This window comes from Schistocerca piceifrons, chromosome 8 (genome assembly GCF_021461385.2).
Source record: "Schistocerca piceifrons isolate TAMUIC-IGC-003096 chromosome 8, iqSchPice1.1, whole genome shotgun sequence".
NCBI classification, from domain to species: Eukaryota; Metazoa; Arthropoda; class Insecta; order Orthoptera; family Acrididae; genus Schistocerca; species Schistocerca piceifrons.
In genome coordinates this window covers 170,031,807-170,051,374 of record NC_060145.1, presented here as the reverse complement: position 1 = coordinate 170,051,374, position 19,568 = coordinate 170,031,807, and the positions used below count along the sequence as shown (strand labels likewise).

The following is a 19,568-nucleotide window of genomic DNA, read 5'->3' as shown; positions in this document are numbered from 1 at the left end:
CATGTCGCTGAGTCAGTTGAACTTCTGAACCCACTCAATTCCAAAGCATACGATTGACTTCTTGGATTTTGAAGATGCCGCTGAAACATTGATGTCGATGCAGGCCTGTAAGATCTCTAAGGTGCAGTCCAGTCAATTTGTCTCATATCCATCCTTATCAAATAGCTATTAAAATTTTAACTCTGAAACAGAAGAATGAAAAAATATCAATGCATTCAAAAAATGGGAGATCATGCCTGATGTATCCCACGCCTCACTTCATCTGAAAGACCAGCCGTGTTTATCAGTTGCAAAACAGAAAGACCTGTTGACAGTGTTACCATTTATAATGATTATCCTTCAACAACACAGGAGGCTCTACATTAAACTTTGCCAGTCTTGGATCACAATTTTTCATTGTAGTTAGTTTAGTAGTTTCGGTCGCTAATGGCCATCTTCAGAGCTGTGTAAAAAGGTGTTGCATTACGTATATCACACAATAAAGAGATATTTTTTTCTTGAATTTAATTTTGTTATTCTCTTGTAGAAAATTTAAAAGGCGTGAGGAACATATTTTGTTAACTACAGTTCTACTAGTCAAAATGTTATTGCTGTATTTCCTTACTTGTATTATCACAAATAAAACGTAGTGCCTCGGTATTAATGGTACATAAAACAAAACCCTTCAGGGTCAATTTTATTTCAAATGACAGCACAACATCTTCTTAAAAATATTAGTTAAATAATTTGCTGTAAGGAAAGGTAGATGATGTTGATGTGTTCTTCGGACGAAGACTTTGGTACAGGTCATCAGGCTAGTCTACCCTGTGCAAGCATCTTCATGCCGACGTAACTATTGGAACCTGCATCCTATTCACACTTATTAACGTATTCACGCCTACAATATTAACCCCTCGTAGTTCCCTCCACTACAATACTGGCGATCCCTCGATGTCTCAGGGTATGTACTAAGAACCAATCCCTTCTTTTACCAGTTTTATCATAAATTTCTATTCTGCTTAATTCGGTTAAATTCCTCGTCATTAGCAATTCATTCTAAGAATCTAATATTCAGCATACCTGTCAGAATCTTCTATTCTGGCCTCCTCTGAACTGTTCATTATCATTCTGTACAAGACTATATCATTTCCGATATTAAAAAATATCTCTGACAGAAACTCATTTTCTTCTTATTACCTGTCTGCATTTTGTATTCTCCCTATTCGACAATCGTCAGTTATTTTTCTGTCCAAATAACAAAAGTTATTTATTACCTTTAATGTCTCACTTATAGAGTTTTAATAGTACCATTGGGTACCACATACTGTTATAAGTAAACGTAGACTATGGTAGGTTTCCTAGCAGCCTTCTTCAGTTATGATCATAGCTGCATTACTTGTATGTTACGTGTGTTGCATACCCGTTGGGGTTACCTCATTTTGAACGCTTTGTTTCTCTATGTGATCGGTGTCTTACTCGATTCCGCTAACAACCAGGAGCAGCTAACCGTCTAGAAACAGAGCGAGGACATGTAAAAGACCTCATAACCTATGGGACATTTTTGTTCTCCTTAGTTACCCTCCTCTCTGTTACTTAAAAGTAAACAACATTTATAACGAAACTGAAACTGTCAATGTTTAATTCAGGTCTTATTAGAAAAGTGTTGATTTTTTTAATGTGAAACGGAGAAATGTTATAGCAAAAATTTAAGAAAGGGCAGATTTATCATAAAGCGACAGAAAACGCAATTTCCTCAAAAAAGTGCGAAATTAAACGAAAAAGCGCGGATCCAAAACATATCAAACATCGCTTTAATAGTTTGTAGAACTCATATAAAAGTGTTTCTTTTATCAATAGTAGCAGGAAACTCTAGCCTTTGATCATGATGAAGAACGTTCTATTGAGTACAAAACAGCGAAAACAGTTATATAGTTATGTAGTTCATGCATATAAACTGTGCTTGCTTCAATGGTGATTGCCTTGGTTACATAAGAGCGCGGAAGTTACGGGATCAACCAATTTTTATTACTCATAAAATGCAATTTGTAGTTCGTAAGGATATAAAACACAGAATGGATTAACACTGAACGTTGAGCAGTTCTAATTACGTAAAAAACAAATAACAAACAAAAAACAGAGAAGTTGTCTGCTCTCATTTTCTCTCATACATTCATTCATGGTTCTTTCCCTACGAATGCTACCAATACTACCGCTAATTCTATTATTTACTTAGTCATTTATGTACAGTACCAGAAATACCGAACCGTAGTTTTGGTAGAGCGTAACTCTACTCACTTCCTAATCTATCTCCTTCAGCATCGTCTGAATAAATAAATGATTTAGTTTCGAAAAGGGCAAATATAAATACTTTTCCATGTCAGAAAACAAAGTAGTGGCAGAAAGAGATGTTTGTATCGAGAATGAAACATTTACTGTGCATCAGAGCGTAAGCAGTTATGACACTTCCTAGCATATCAAAACTGTGTGCCAGATTTGAATTTGCATCTAGGCCCTTGGCTTTCTCGGACAGAACTGAAGGGAAGCTTTCGTCTAGGCGATGAGACATTACTAGATAGCTCAGCCGGTTAGAGACTCGCCCGTACACGCAGTTTTAATCTGCTAGGAAGTTTCAGGGTTTTTTACTTCGGTACCGGCGCAGAAGTACAGCGAAGATTTCCTGGAAGTAAAGAAACATGTATCATCCTCTCTGCTACCCATTGGCACTGAGTCTCGTAAAAGAACGCTGCAGGCTTGGTTTCACTCGATCAGTGCTTTAAATCCTCTAGAGCAGCATTTAGGTCTCCGTGAAAGCCTTCACTTTGTTCAGGTTATGTCGAAAATGGAAGGGAGGGCAAGCGCTTCTCAAGTATTTCACAAGGGAGAAAGTTATGAAGCGGCTGTTGTAAGCCGCGGTACGCTGCCGTTCGGCGTAGCACGGCGCCACGCTACGCAAGAACGCAAGCTGCGAGAGCGTGCAGTGTTTGGGAGCCAGGGGACAATGGACGGCGCGTGATTAGCTTTCAGGCTGTCTACGCACAATGGAGCCTCATGTATTAACCGCCTCTGGGCGGCCGCGGAGCGCTCGTTCGCTTGGGCTACCAAGAAAACCGAGTGATCCAGCCTTAAGCTCGCTCTCTCAACAACCTACAGCTTTGTTATAGGGGACAGAATTCTATCTTGGAACAGTTTACAGACTGTAGTCTCTAGCAAGCTCTGTAATGTTTAACACAAGTTTTTATTACAATTTAAAATGGCAGTGTTCACTTTGTGCGTGCCGCAGTATTTTTGTGAAAAAATTACTCCGGAAAAGTTAGGTTTTTCCAGATGTGAAAACATCTATTAATACTGGAGTTTTGAGCTCAGTTCCCGTGCTCGCAAAAAATAATAATGAATTAAGGATGGGTCCTCCTTTTTTCAATTACACACATTATTGATTTGTTTTATCATCCAAACATGTTTCACTACTGTTGTGGCATCCTCAGTGCTTTTTTTATTTCACTTTCCTGACATATATATATGCAGATTATTTTTAGGTTTGGGAATATGAGACATCAGATTTTGTTATTATTTAAATTATACATGCACTTTGTGTGTGTCCTGTGGCTGGCAACCAAAATCAGCCACAGGTCTAAACTAGTACACGACGTCATCTGCAAACATGAGGAACGTTAGAAAATCGTCGCCACTGAATTTTTGTTTATGATCCAACCTTTTAAAAATAAATATTCTGATAAAATTCTCAACGTATGCCCGTTTTTGGCCATACCATTGTAGTATTTGGCTTCCCCTGAGCTGACACAAGTTTTTTTATGTACCACGCGTGTTTTTGTGTAGTTGTGCTGAAACTGTGGACATAGGTAAGAGTTACTTGAAGCTTAGGTGTGGCGAACTATTTCATGTAGTTTGTTATTCATGGATTATGTTTCGTATTTTGGCAATGTTTACTCACGTTTTCTCCTGTTCTTTTGGAAGTACTGCGTCTTGCTATGTCGCTGAGATTGGACAAATGTTTTTGACGTTTCAATGCACAAATTTACGGCTCTAACGCGCTTCCGACTGTCACTTGTTTACTGTTTTGTTTTGGCTAGAAGGCCTCGAACTTTGAAAATGTTCTGCTTGTGTATGTTTATTTTGTGTTGTTCGATGTATGGTTAAGATTGTTTCAAAAATGTTCAAATGTATGTGAAATCTTATGGGACTTAACTGCTAAGGTCATCAGTCCCTAAGCTTACACACTACTTAACCTAAATTATACTAAGGACAAACACACACACCCATGCCCGAGGGAGGACTCGAACCTCCACCGGGATCAGCCGCACAGTCCATGACTGCAGCGCCCTTAGACCGCTCGGCTAACCCCTCGCGGCTAAGACTGTTTAATAGTGTTTTGTTACATAGTACTGTTTGGACATTGATAACTTTTTTCCCCTGTGTGGTAACCTTTTGGATGTTATTTTCTTCGATTGTTAAAAACTTTTACTGATGATTATTGTGTGTTAGGATTTGGAGATCTGTTTCTATGCCACTGAGGTGGTGGTTGTTTCTGATGAGGCTGTCTGTAAATGTGGAATGTGTGCTGTCACTTTTCAGTGCTCTCAGATCTACTGAGTATCTTATCCTGAAATTTCTATACGTCTGTCCGATGTTAACTGAATCTCAGTCTTCGCAGGATAGGGAGTACGAGTATATACCCGGGTTGTTGAATTTATGTTTGGTTGTGTTTGGTATTTTTAATCTTTTCTGCAGAATATTTTTTGGCTTATATGCCGCATTTATACCTTTTGTCCTCATGACATGAAAATGAAGTCCCATGCTTCTTGACAGAGCGCAGGGGAATGATGCGGGAGACCCGCACCGCCGTACTAGGCAAGGTCTTGCCGTTGCCTTCCTTCGACCGTAATGGGGATAATTGATGATAATGGAGATGACACAACAACACCCAGTCTTCTCGGGGCAGGTGAAAAATCCTTGACCCCGCCGGAAATCGAACCTGGGACCCCGTGCTCGGGAAGCGAGAACGCTACCTCGAGACCACGAGCTGCGGACGACGTTACCTATGCTGTGTGTTATTTTCTTGTCAAATATCAGTGTGTGCCAATTCTTTCTTGTTGTTTGTCACCAATTCTTTCTTGTTGTTTGTCACTTTATTATCTCCTGTGCCTTGTGTGTTCCCTGTTGTGTAATTGTTACTGACGTGTTGTGTTGAGGTATTTTAGCTTGTATTCTGAGTCAGTTGTGTTTCTGTTTTATGGTTTAGTTTGTCAACATTGTTTGTTTTGTAACCATTTTCTGTGGCAATCTGTCTGATTACGTTTAGTTCTTCCGATTCTTCTTTTTTTATCAGTTTAAAGAGTGAAACATACTTTTGTGTTTCCAATATTGAGTGATAAAACAATAATTTATGTACTTGCAAAACGGGGGACCCATCCTTCATTCTTAATAATCTATTTAAATTTAACAATCGAGAAAATCTTTTGATACGGTATTTAATAGTTCATGCGTAACATTATTATTCTGCTACACACAAATAATTAGTAAATGAAGTAAGATTAAATAGTATCATCAAAAACCAGATAAAAATTAAAATTTTTTTTGTAAAATGGTTCAAATGACTCTGAGCACTATGCGACGTAACTTCTGAGGTCATCAGTCGCCTAGAACTTAGAACTAAGTAAATCTAACTAACCTAAGGACATCACACACATCCATGCCCGAGGCAGGATTCGAACCAGAGACCGTAGCGGTCGCTCGGTTCCAGACTGTAGCGCCTAGAACCGCACGGCCACTTCGGTCGGCAATTTTTTGTAGTGAAAGCTGCTGGTAACAGCACAAATATGCATTTTCAAGACAGGAAAAATTATAGAAAACAGTTCAGTTGCAAATATTACGTGTTCCATGGTAGTAGACCTTCTGTTTCAAAGAACTAGGTGATACTGACGAAGTAGGGCTTACTGTCCACAAGTTATGGAAATGATTTTTAAAATATAAATAATTTTATTCACCATAAAACTTTGTAACTGGAGAATTAACAATATCATCAATATAGCTCTAATATACAGTGATGTGACAAAAGTCATGGGGCAGCGATATGCTCATATACAGGTGGCTGTAGTATCACGTACACAAGGCACACACGGAGTTGTCATTTTGCACAGAGATGATTCACATGAAAAGATTGCCCTTGTGATTGTGACCGCACGACGATAATCAATAGACTTCGAACGCGAAATAGTAGTTGGAGATTGACGCATGGGACATTCCATTTCGGAAATCGACCATTAGGGAATTCAGTATTCTGAGATCCACAGTGTCAAAAGCGTGCCGAGAACACCAAATTTCAGGCGTTATCTCTCACTGTGGACGACGCAGTGGTCGACGGCCTTCACTTAACGACAGAGAACAGCGGGATTTGCGTAGAGTTGTAAGTGCTAACACACAAGCAACGCTGCGTGAAGTAACCGCAGAAATCAATGTGGTGCGTACGACGAAAGTATCCGTTGGAACAGTGCGGCGAAATTTGGAGTTAACGGCTATGGCAGCAGATGACTGACCGAATGCCTTTACTAACAGCAGGACGTCGCTTGCAGCGTCTCTCACGGGTTCGTGATTACTTCGGTAGGACACTAGACGACTGGAAAACCGTGGCCTGGTCAGTTGAGTCCAGATTTCAGTTGATACGAGCTAAGACAGTGTTTGAAAGAGGCGCAAACCCCACGAAGCCATTGAATCAGTTATGTCGACAAGGTACTGTGAAAGCTCTAGGTGTCTCCATGACAGTGTGGGCTGTGTTTACGTGGAATGGACTGGGCTCCTCTGCTCCAACTGAACCGACCATTGACTGAAATTAATATGTTCAGCTACTTCGTAACCATTTGCAGCCATTCATGGATTTCATGTTCCCAAACAACGATGCTATGTCACCGGGCCAGAGTTGTTCGCGATTGGTTTGAAGAATATTCTGGTCAATTCGCGCGAATGCTTTTTCACCCAGATCGCCCGACATGAATCCAATCGAGCTTTTATGAGACATAATCGAGAGGTCACTTCGTGTAAAACATCCTGCACCGGCAACACTTTTGCAGTTTTGAGACGCCTATAGAGGCAGCATGGCTCAGCATTTCTGCAGGTGACTTCCAACGACTTGTTGAGGTCCTACACGATATTACACTACTGGCCAATAAAATTGCTACATCAAGAAGAAATGCAGATGATAAACCGGTATTCATTGGACAAATATATTAAACTAGAACTGGCGTGTGATTACATTTTCACGTAATCTGGATGCATAGATCCTGAGAAATCAGTACCCAGAACAACCACCTCTGGCCGTAATAACGGCCTTGATACGCCTGGGCATTGAGTCAAACAGAGCTTGGATGGCGTGTACAGGTACAGCTGCCCATGCAGCTTCAACACGATACCTCAGTTCATCAATTGTAGTGACTGGCGTATTGTGACGAGCCAGTTGCTCGGCCACGATTGACCAGACGTTTTCAGTTGGTGAGACATCTGGAGAATGTGCTCGCCAGGGCAACAGTCGAACATTTTCTGTAACCAGAAAGGCCCGTACGGGAGTTGCAACATGCGGTCGTGCATTATCCTGCTGAAATGTTGGGTTTCGCAGGGATCGAATGAAGGGTAGAGCCACGGGTCGTAACACATCTGAAATGTAACGTCCAACTGTTCAAAGTGCCGTCAATGCGAACAAGAGGTGACCGAGACGTGTGACCAATGGCATCCCATACCATCACGCCGAGTGATACGCTAGTATGGCGATGACGAATACACGCTTCCAATGTGCGTTCACCGCGATGTCGACAAACACGGATGCCACCATCATGATGCTGTAAACAGAACCTGGATGCATCCGAAAAAATGACTTTTTGCCATTCGTGCACCCAGGTTCGTCGTTGAGTACACCATCGCAGGTGCTCCTGTCTGTGATGCAGCGTCAAGAGTAACCGCAGCCATGGTCTCCGAGCTGATAGTCCATGCTGCTGCGAACGTCGTCGAACTGTTCGTGCAGATGGTTGTTGTCTTGCAAACGTCCCCATCTGTTGACTCAGGGATCGAGACGTGGCTGCACGATCCGTTACAGCCATGCGGTTAAGATGCCTGTCATTTCGACTGCTAGTGATACGAGGCCGTTGGGATCCAGCACGGCGTTCCGTATTGCCCTCCTGAACCCACCGATTCCATATTCTGCTAGCAGTCATTGGATCTCGACCAACGCGAGCAGCAATGTCGCGATATGATAAACGGCAATCGCGATAGGCTACAATCCGACCTTTATCAAAGTCGAAACCGTGACGGTACGCATTTCTCCTCCTTACACGAGGCATCACAACGTTTCACCAGGCAACGCCGGTCAACTGCTGTTTGTGTATGAGAAATCGGTTGGAAACTTTCCTCATCTCAGCACTTTGTAGGTGTCGCCATCGGCGCCAACCTTGTGTGAATGCTCTGAAAAGCTAATCATTTGCATATCACAGCATCTTCTTCGGGTCGGTTAAATTTCGCGTCTCGCGTCTGTAACAGGTCATCTTCGTGGTGTAGCAATTTTAATGGCTAGTAGTGTAGAAGATACCCCGTGACTTTTGCCAGGTAAAATGTTCAAATGTGTGTGATTCTTAAGACACCAAACTGCTAAGGTCATCGGTACCTAGACTTACGCAGTACTTAACTAACTTACGCTAAGGACAACACACACACACCCATACCCGAGAGCCATGCACAATAATATACTGTTAATCATTACTGTTACTGGAGTATGTGAACATGGTAGCGTTTGATTAAGATGTTAATGGTGCAACGCATTTCATTAGTATCAGTGCAGTAAGCAAAGCAAAACTTTGCCTTCCGACTGCAATGGGCCAATCTGGACTGACCGATGGTCGTGTCTCTGGCAATGGCGTCACTGGATGTACTACGAATGTTGTCGGCATTCTTGACCTTGGAGCCACTACTTGTCACTCAAAAAAGGTCCTCAGTCGGAAACAAGAATGAGTACACCCCGTTCCAGACCTCCCACCAAGCAAAAATCTCTGGTGGTACGGAGAATCGAACCCGGCTCCTCTACATACCAGCCATGCATGTGGACCACTGAGCTGCGGAGCGCACAGTGCAATAAGGGTTGTTTCATTGACTGGACAGTTATCAACTATCCTTTGTTTTTTATCCCTCCAGATATTTGATTGTGACCATGAGGTAATAACCGCCCCCAGATCGGGAAGCACTGGTCTAGAGCCGCTTTCCTCCACAGCAGAGGTAAGGAGTCTTCGGCCTCCACTGGCGCTGACGGCAGCACTTGTCGGTTGCAGGGCGGAGCTGGCGGGCCACGAGTGGGACCGGTTCGAGACGTCGGTGCCGATGTCGACGTACCTGGTGGCGTTCGTGGTGTCGGAGCTGGGCCGCGAGGCGGACGCGCAGTCGCGGTTCGCGGTGTGGGCGCGGCCCGACGCCCTGCGCCAGGCGCGCTACAGCCTGCAGCTGGGGCCCAAGCTGCTCAGCTTCTACGAGTCCTACTTCGACATCTCCTACCCGCTGCCCAAGGTCGATATGGTCGCGCTGCCAGACTTCGCCGCCGGCGCCATGGAGAACTGGGGGCTCATCACCTACAGGTAATATCTACATACACAGCAGTACACCGCAAGCCACATGGTGGTGTGTGGCGGGGGGGTTCTTGTCATAATACTATCCCTTCGTGCCCTGATCCACTAGCGAATGGCGAGTGGGAATAATGATTGTCGCTAGGCCTCTGTATTAGCTCAAAATTATCGCATTTTCTCGTCGTGGTCATTTCGCGAGATGCATGTAGCAGGAAGTAATATGTTGTCCGGCTCTTCCGGAAAGTACTCTGTTGAAATTTCGATAGCAAACCTCTCCGTGATGCACAGCGCTTCTCTTGCAGCGCCATCCACTGAGTTATGGGACATTACGCTGCAGTAATAATAGTGTTTATAAGGTTTTATGCCTGGTCGTCATTACAGGGGAAATGGTGTTTATCGGAAGTGGGCAGTGAGGAGAACAGCTGCTAGTCAACTTTGGAAATCTGCCCGTTGGTTGGACGCACAGATGGGATAGGCGTTAGCAAACGAATGACACATGAGAAATGGGCACTCAAGTGTGTGTCTGAGAGAACGGGCCACTCAAGACTATCAGCAAGCTGAGCAGTACAGATCGAAAAGTCCAAGTGGGAAAAGGAGTGCTTGGAATGTTCAAACAGACGAGATTGAGCTGGCTGAAGATATCGACTAGGGGAGAACCTCTCGGACAGGGGAGTGGAGATCCCAAAGGGGATGGTGGGCACTGAAGTCACCGAGCAGCAAAAAGGGCGGAGGGAGCTGAGCAATAAGCTGCAAAATGTCCGCCTTGGTGACAGCAGAAGACGAGGGTGAGTAGACGTTGCAAAGAGGGAAGGTGAAACTGGGAAGGGAAAAATGGACAGCCACAGCTTGAAGCTGTGTGTTCAAGAAAGTGGTGTGACTACAGACGTCGTCTCGAATGAGCAACATGACTGCCCCTGAGCCGGAGTCTCCGCCTGAGGCAGGAGGTCAAAACAGACAGAGGTGTGGGAGGTGAAAGCGATAGTGAGGATATAATTTTATTTCCTGGAGGCATCGAACAATGGGACAGCATTATCGCATGAAGATCTGTAATTCAACCCTGTTGGATCAGATGCCGCGAATATTCCGTCGGAGAATAACCAAATCCGATGATATGCAGGAGAGGGATAAAATAAGGGGGCAGTCATGTCGTGCTCCTTCCTGCAGTGGGCTCTTCTCATGGTGGGCTCACACACCTTTGGTGATTCTTCACACTTCAGGTCACACCTTCTTGACTCGAGACACAGGGACCAATCGGCATAGAGGAAGGTACCGGCTCAGGCAATCACCCCTCCCTGGGCATCAAAATATGTGGCATAACTAACAGAATCTTTAGATCGACGTGGAAGTTTAAATTCTTTACACCTCCAGGAGACCATACACTTTAGTGTGTGACATAAATTTGAATTAGGTACGCCACAATGTTCCAGTGGAAAAGGGGTCTTAAAAGGCAGGCAGACAGATAGACAGCCAACACCTCCAAGTGACTATAGACCTTAACATGTGACATAAAGATGAACTTGATATGCCAAACTGTTCCAGAGAAAAGGGGTTCTTAACAGTCGGACATACATACATACATACATACATACATACATACAGACGGACAACAAAACAACCCTATAAGTGTTCAGTTTTCACAGATTGTGGCAGGGAATTCTAAAAAAGATAAAATAAGAGTAAAGGCCAATAAAATGAAATTCCCCAGAATCATAGCAGGATACAAAAGATAGATTATGAAAGAAATATAGATACTAGGAAGGAATTGAAAAAAAAAAACTGATGCGAAATGGTTGAAGAAAATAAGTTAAAATAGATATTCAGTTGTTGCGAATGGAGGAGTAAAGATTACCACTACATTTTTGGCATTATGCGTTGAAAGGCTAGCAAAAGGCTGGCAGGACGAAATGTAGCTGCAACTAGCTGAGCAAGGTCTAATGCGTAATATTTGACACCGTCCTGCATTGCCGATTACTGAAAAAAATTACTATTTTACTGAGTATCGGACCAGATTTGAGACTGGATTCAAGACTTCCATGCCCTAGAGCTCAACAATCATTCTTAACGGAACAAAACAGACAGATGTAAAGGTGTTTGTAGTGTTGTCGGATGTCTAGTCGGGTACAGTCGTTTCTGTAGCACGATATGTACGAGCCCTATTTGTCGACCTGGGGCTGGTAATTACGCGTTCTGTCACCTTTGCGCTTCAAACGCGTGGGGGGCCCTTCAGGAACGCATAGGGGGGAAGAAGGAGAAAAGGAAAAAGAGAGGCCTCAAACGCCAAAGCAGAGGAAGGGCAAGAAAAGGAAGAACAGGATAAGAAAGATGAGTGGACAGGAAGAATCCATTCACAGTTTTACCAAGAACTTCGGTTTCCCAGAGAAGACGTGCAACTCGGTCCCCAAGGAACAGGAGAAGAATAGCAGGAGGATAGGCACGCAGCACGGAAATGGAAGCAGCGCTGCAAAGGCTGGGGCGCCGTGGAAGCCAAGCACGAAATCACCAAAGAATGGTGAGCCTGCTGGGAGGGCTGCACTGTAAAGTAAGATAGATGGTGATCTTTAGTATCACTGCCGAAAGAGCGCAGTGCTCGTGCACGCACAAGTGTTTCGGAGCACACCGTTCATCGTAAGTTGTTGAACATGGAGCTGCCAGGCAAATCACCCTACTCATTCACACGACATCGTCAATTACGATTGCAGTGGGCACGGGACCATCGGGATTCGACCGTCAATCAAGGATAACGTGTCAGTTCTTTGGATGAATCACATTTTTGCTACACTAGGTCGATGGCCGTCTTCACAAACGGCAGCTCGAAACATGCAGAGCGCCACGGACGCAGGCCGGTGGGAGCAACATTATGCTTTGGGAGACATTCTCCTGCGCTTAAATGTTTAAATGTGTGTGATATCTTATGGGACTTAATGCTAAGGTCATCAGTCCCTAAGCTTACACACTACTGAACCTAAATTATCCTAAGGACGAACACACACACCCATGCCCGAGGGAGGACTCGAACCTCCGCCGGGACCAGCCGCACAGTCCATGACTGCAGCGCCTGAGACCGCTCGGCTAATCCCGCGTCCTGCGCTTACATGGGATCTGTGATAGTAATCGAAGACATGTTGACACTTATGAACAACTGCATCCCTTTATGCTTGATGTTTTTCCCGACGGCGATGTCATCTTTCTGCAGTATAATTGCCCACGTTTCGGAGCCAGACCCGTGCTACAGTGGTGTGAGGAGCATTACACTGAACTCATGTTGATGTCACTGTGGCCAAATTCGCCTGATGTAAGTACTATGAACCCATATGGGTCGCTATCGGGCTCCATCACCGCGTACACAAATCAGTGGCCCATTATCTACGCGAATTACATAACCGGTGAGTAGACATGTAATGCCACATACCTCCACAAACTTACCAACAAATTGTCGGATCCCTCATACTCGGAATCACTGATGTAATTCGTTCCAAAGACGGACAGACAAGCTATTACGTAGGTACTCATAATGGTTTGGCTGATCAGCGTTCAGTGGAAACTGTGGTGGCTGTATCAGACTTCCTTGGGGAACTCCGCAAATTACAGTTACATCCGATGTTTGATGTTAGGCTTTCCCGGTGAATCAAGTTTTCGTACTCTTGTCGGGCAAGCCGCCGGATGCAGATGTTTTCGTAACATGATATTTCGACAGCGTCGAAATATCGTGCTACAGAAACGACTGTACCCGACTAGACACCCGACAACACTACAAACACCTGTACCCGACTAGACAACCGACAACACTACAAACACGTTTACATCTGTCTGTTTTGTTCCGTTAAGAATGATTGTTGAGCTCTAGGGTATGGAAGTCTTGAATCCAGTCTCAAATCTGGTCCGATACTCGGTAAAAATAGTAATTTTTTTCAGTAATCGCCATGCAGGACGGTGTCAAATATTACGCATTAGACCTTGCTCAGCTAGTTGCAGCTACATTTCGTCCTGCCAGCCTTTTGCTAGTCTTTCAACGCATAATGCCAAAAATGTAGTGGTAATCTTTACTCCTCCATTCGCAACAATTGAATATCTATTTTAACTTATTTTCTACAACCGTTTCACATTAGTTTTTTTTTTCAATTCCTTCCTAGTATCTATATTTCTTTCATAATCTATCTTTTGTATCCTGCCATGATTCGGGGGAATTTCATTTTATTGGCCTTAACTCTTATTTTATCTTTTTTAGAATTCCCTGCCACAATCTGTGAAAACTGAGCACTTATAGGGTTGTTTTGTTGTCCGTCTGTATGTATGTATGTATGTATGTATGTATGTCCGACTGTTAAGAACCCCTTTTCTCTGGAACAGTTTGGCATCTCAAGTTCAACTTTATGTCACATGTTAAGGTCTATAGTCACTTGGAGGTGTTGGCTGTGTGTCTGCCTGCCTTTTAAGACCCCTTTTCCACTGGAACAGTGTGGCGTACCTAATTCAAATTTATGTCACACACTAAAGTGTATGGTCTCCTGGAGGTGTAAAAAATTTAAACTTCCACGTCGATCTAAAGATTCTGTCAGTTATGCCACATATTTTGATACTCGCAAACTCACTCATCAGAACCTATAAGCTACTTCTCTTGTTCACCCAGATTTAAGAAATTCGGCAAGAAGCAGACTTCACAGTACAAGTAAAGGAAATATTCTCAATCTTATTAAAATGTAATGATATCACAAAGAAGCATATTTTGCCATTTGAACTTACATTGCATTCATCATCGGTCAAAGGGACACTAGACGAACATTACTGCGTGCAAATTTAAAATATAAGTTGCAGTCTTGTTTTAGTAAGCAAATAAAAACTATTTTATTATATCTTATCTCTCTACACATTTAAACTGAAGTCCCTTGCTTACTCTTTTTTGTACATCCGGGCTAGTCTGAAGAACTACTGTAGAGATTTCGATACGGCCTTGGAATTGCCAGGACCAATATATTCCCAGTATCAGTATCGGTAACAGATTGAAATTTTCGATTCAGAGAATGGACGAGCTACATATATACATAACTAGCTTTGTACTGAACCCTCAGTGCGCGAGCCCTACTCGCGCTTGGTCAGTTTTATTTTCATTACCCATGATTCACTCCCATATAACAGTGTTGGAAGGGGTATAGCTTCATTCTACTTTACTTTCAGGGCATCTTCTAATGGTACCATTTAGGTAACTGAACTTCTCAGTTTTGCCTTTTTTATCGCGGTCTCCACTGCGTGTCAGCATGATCCCTAAAAGCTTAAATCTATCTACTTTCTCTATGATCTAATTTTTTTATCATTATTTCTGTCGTTGCTGGATTTTCCCACAGAAACCCATGTTAATGTGTTATGTAGAGTGTCTCCCCTGAGAGTCATCAGGACCACTTGCTCTGGTGTTTCAGCAGATATTTGCATTTTCCTTCTTCCACTGTGTGGATAATCAGCCCAAATAAATACTGCTCATCACGTTTTTCATGCAAAGCACAGTGTCAAAGGAAAGCGTCGCTCTGTTTCCCGTTACAAGAAAATTATTTTTAAAGCGGAATTTCACGTGCCCATTCGATGGAGCGGTCCCAAATTTGCTTAGTGCTATTTTAGTTTTATTAATATGTATCAATAGTGACAGTAAAACATGAAAAATAATCAGTACTTGAGCAGCTACTGAGTAGCGCTGCGCCCTTTTACTATCACTGTTCAAACAAATCGATAATGAGAATATTGCATTAGAGTAATTTGAGATCACTGTACCAATGGGCACGTAAAGTTCCGCTTTAAAATTCATTTCTTTCTTTTTTGTAATGGGAAATAAACTGACACTTTGCATCGACTCTGAGCGTCGTATGAAAGACGTGATGAGCAGTATTTGCCTGGAGGTGACTCCAGCTGCTCATGGGTCATACGCAGAAACAATTGCTACACTGAAGTACAGAAGGTAACTGAAAGAAATACGTCATCTGACTAAAAAAAATACTTTTATTGAAAGACAATAATTACACTGAAGTCACCGCGATTTATGATGGTCCCCTAGATTTTTCACCAAGGTAGGACATCGTTTAATGGAGTGTGTGATAAAGCGTTTCCATGATGGCCACAAAGTTGGTAAGGAGTTAATATGGTAGAGCGGTGCATTCCTCCACCAGTGCGCTTGACAACTGCTCGATGGTTCCTGCGGACGTGGTGCAATACGTCTCCCCAAGGCATCCCATATGTACTCGTTCCAAAAGCTTGTCGATGCGTTCGCACATTGTCATCCATAAAAATTAAGTCAGGGCCGAATACACCCCTGAAAATATGCACATGTGGAATCACCAAAACGATCATGTTCGACAATGTTCCTGAGTCCTTTGCGTGAACACTTCTCGCCATATGAGTGTGTGTCCAGCATTGTCGAACATGATCGTTTTGGTGGTCCAGGTAGTACGGTGCGGAGAAGCATAGTGTAGAATGGGCGTGCTGACCAGCAGTTCTTTGAACACAGTACATTCACAGGTCAGTTCTCCAGATGCGTCTTTTCAGGGATGCATTCGGACGGACTTCATTTTTAAAGATGAAACCGTGCGACTGCATCGAAGACCACGGCTGTAGAAGTTCTTGCAACGAGAGGATATTCGGCGAACGTATTGGCCCACCCGTTCCATTCGACTGAAATGCCCTCGAGCGTGGGATGCATTGGGGAGACGTACTCCACCACGTCCACATGCTCCAACGACCATGCAGCAACTGTTAACCACGCTCGTGGAGGGATTCAACGCACTACCACATGAACACGTTACCAACCTTTTGGCCAACAGGGGATCACGTTGCGGAGCGTGAGTTGACGTCTGTGATAATCACACATCCTGTTAAGAACTACGCCCTGCCTTTTGTAGTGTTCAGGGACCCCATCGTACACTTCAGTGTAATTACTATCTTTGAGTAAAAGTGTCGTTTCTCTTCGCGTTATAGCGTATTTCTTTCACTTTACCTTCTTTATTATACTGTAGCAATTCTTTCTTTGTGAGGGCCAAATTTCATCGAGTTATGTTACATGGCAGTGACACATGAGGCAAAGTTACATTCAACTTTAAGTTTTGCACACCAAATTCATGTATACAGGAGTTTATGTATTTACAGGTCGCGTTTGACAACGGACTTGATCCTGTAGCGTCACATGTAGAGCGCCATCTTGTGAAACGAGGAAGTGTGCCAGCCCCGGAACGAATACGCGCTGCTAATTAACGACTATTGGTCTGGTCCATCAGCCAGCCTGAGTATGGTTTTAAGTGGGCTTCCACACTCATTTAAACAAATGCTGCGCTGGTCCCAAGTCTCCGCGTCAGAAAATATGACACGCAAGTAGTTACAATGGCACACACGACCCGCCTCGCTTAGATTCACTGAAGACTGGCATTAGGCCGCAAAGGCGAGTAAAACAAATTTCTGAAATTACGAAACGCTACGGACCCCATGTAACGCTAGGAAAGAAAAAGAGGTCTAGTCAGCCGATGGTTGAACACGCAGTCGACTGTAGTCTTGTAACAGGGACCACCACGGAATTAGGCTGAAGTAATTTAGCGAAACCACGGGAAAGCTAAGTCAGGATTACTGTATGGGAATTAAAGCCTCTATCCTCCCGAATACTAGACTGCTAAAAAACAGTGCAATCTCATTCTTATTATTCCTAGTGTTCCACAGTACTTTATTTATAAACTGGATGTTTACAAATTTGTATCCACAAACGTATGTGTATTTTTCTGACAATAAAACATTACAAAAAGTGTATATGAACAAGAGCCGGATAATCCTTCGTGAGGGTATTACACGAGATAGCTTTAACGATGCACATTCACTGATATTACTCCAAGAGACCTCCTCCAGTTTCTATGCATGTCCTGACCTGCTGTCCATGGTTTGCTGTAACCAATGGAAAATTCCTGGACTGCATCATATTTGGTCAAAATTATTTTGGATGCGCTACCTCATAACATCTTCATTAGGTACAGCAGTTGAATACACGAAGGATTTTAATCGTTCTGAGAGGTGAAAATCCACTGGATTCAAATCTGGTGATCTGACGAAACAGTGCATCTCCTTCGACCAGTCCATCGAATCGGAAACGCGGCATTGAGATTCCAGCAAACTATTGAAGTAAAATGAGTTGTTATATTTTAGAATCCAAACTGTCACGTTGGTTACACGAACGTTTCATTTCTCTGTATTTTGTGATACTGTTTTTACTTTTATGCTAAATGATTACTGTTATTGTGCTTCCCACATGGATCGTGATCACTTGGTGTGTTGAAGAGCGGCTATTTGTATATCACTACATGTGCTTGGTAATGGAATGCTGTAAACTGTGATCCAGCATGTGACAACGACGCAGAGTGGAGTTCAACATCCCACAATGCTTGAATAGCACAAACTGCCGAAATTTCAATGGCAATAAATAAAAGGTGAGCTCAAAGTCGTGCCCTGATTATAAAAATTTATAGCAGAATAACCGTTTGACATAACAAGTTACATTTGACGCCGTTACATATGATAGTGTTACTAGTTGTAGTGACCAATAGATGGCGCTAGTGTTCCACAACACCGACGCGGTCTGTCAGGTCACGTTAGTTGCTGGCGAAATGGCGCCAAAGTAGGAGAAAGCGCAATGTGTGCTTTGGTTTCACAAAACGAAATCGCCCATCAGTGTTCAGCGAAAATTTCGGACTTCTTATGGACGCACCTCTCCTGACGTTAGATCAGTAAAGCGATGGTATGCAAAGTTTAACGAAACAGGCAGCATTGAAGATCGTCCTCGAAGTGGCAGGCCTCGTGTGAGTGATGCAACTGTTGATCGTGTTCGACAATCGTTTCAACGGAGTCCGCCTAAATCAACTCGTCAAGCATCACGTGAACTTCAAATACCGCAAGCAAGTGTGGTGAAGATTCTTCATGAAAGACTTCGGTTGCATGCTTACAAAGTGCAAATCGTGCAGGCCTTGCAACCAAATGATTTGCTGACACGTGCTGAATTTGCAACTGAGATTCTCAACAGGATTGATGGAGCTAACTTAAATCGCGTATGCTTTACCGATGAATCCACCTTTCACGTCAGTGGAATGGTAAATAAGCATAATGTCCGTATATGGGGTTCAGAGTCTCCATATGCTACTGTACAGTTACAGCGAGACAGCGAAAAAGTGAATGTTTGGTGCGGCCTCATGCATAACAAGGTTATTGGACCGTTTTTCTCCGCAGAATAATCCATTACCGCTAACATCTACTTAGACGTTTTTCAAAAGTTCATTGCCCCACAGTTAGAAGAATATCAACCACGGATACTTTTCTAGTACGATGGAGCATCCCTTCACTGGGCTTTGATAGTGCGTGATTTGCCGGATGGCCGGCCGCTGTGGCCGAGCAGTTCTAGGCGCTCGAGTCTGGCACCGCGTGACCGCTACGATCGCAGGTTCGAATCCTGCCTTGGGCATGGACCTGTGTGATGTCCTTAGGTTAGTTAGGTTTAAGTAGTTCTACGTTCTAGCGGACTGATGACCTCATATGTTAAGACCCATAGTACTCAGAGCCATTTGAACCTTTTTGTCCTGGATGAAACATTTACGGATCGGTGGATTGGAAGGAACGAACACCCTGGCCACCCCACTCTCCAGACATTACGCCCCTTGACTTTTTTTTCTTGGGCTATATATAGGACAGGGTCTTCGTCACACCAGTTACTGAAGTCGACGAACTGAAGGCTAGGATACAAGCTGCTGTGGGTACTGTGGCATAACACTTGTTACGAAACATCTGGCAGGAACTGGAATACCGCCTCTACATTCTTCGAGCTACCAAAGGCTTACTAACGTAAGTGGTCTTAAAAAAAGCTAGTAACACTAACGTATGAAAGGGCATCAAATCTAAATTATTATGTCGAACGGTTTTTCTGTAATAAATTTTTATAATCAGGGCAAGACTTTGTGCTCACCCTGTAGTTTTCACAGT

At 43.4% G+C, this 19,568-nt stretch overlaps 1 protein-coding gene across 1 annotated transcript in view; it reads left to right on the top strand.

The window, feature by feature from the left end:
• The window catches only part of LOC124711183 (aminopeptidase N), a 318,231-nt gene that overhangs the window by 138,314 nt on the left and 160,349 nt on the right, over positions 1-19,568 (top strand). The window contains exon 5 of the mRNA XM_047241110.1: positions 9,300-9,599. Within this exon, the coding sequence (XP_047097066.1) occupies positions 9,300-9,599 (300 nt within the window). The remainder of the gene's footprint in view (positions 1-9,299; positions 9,600-19,568) is intronic.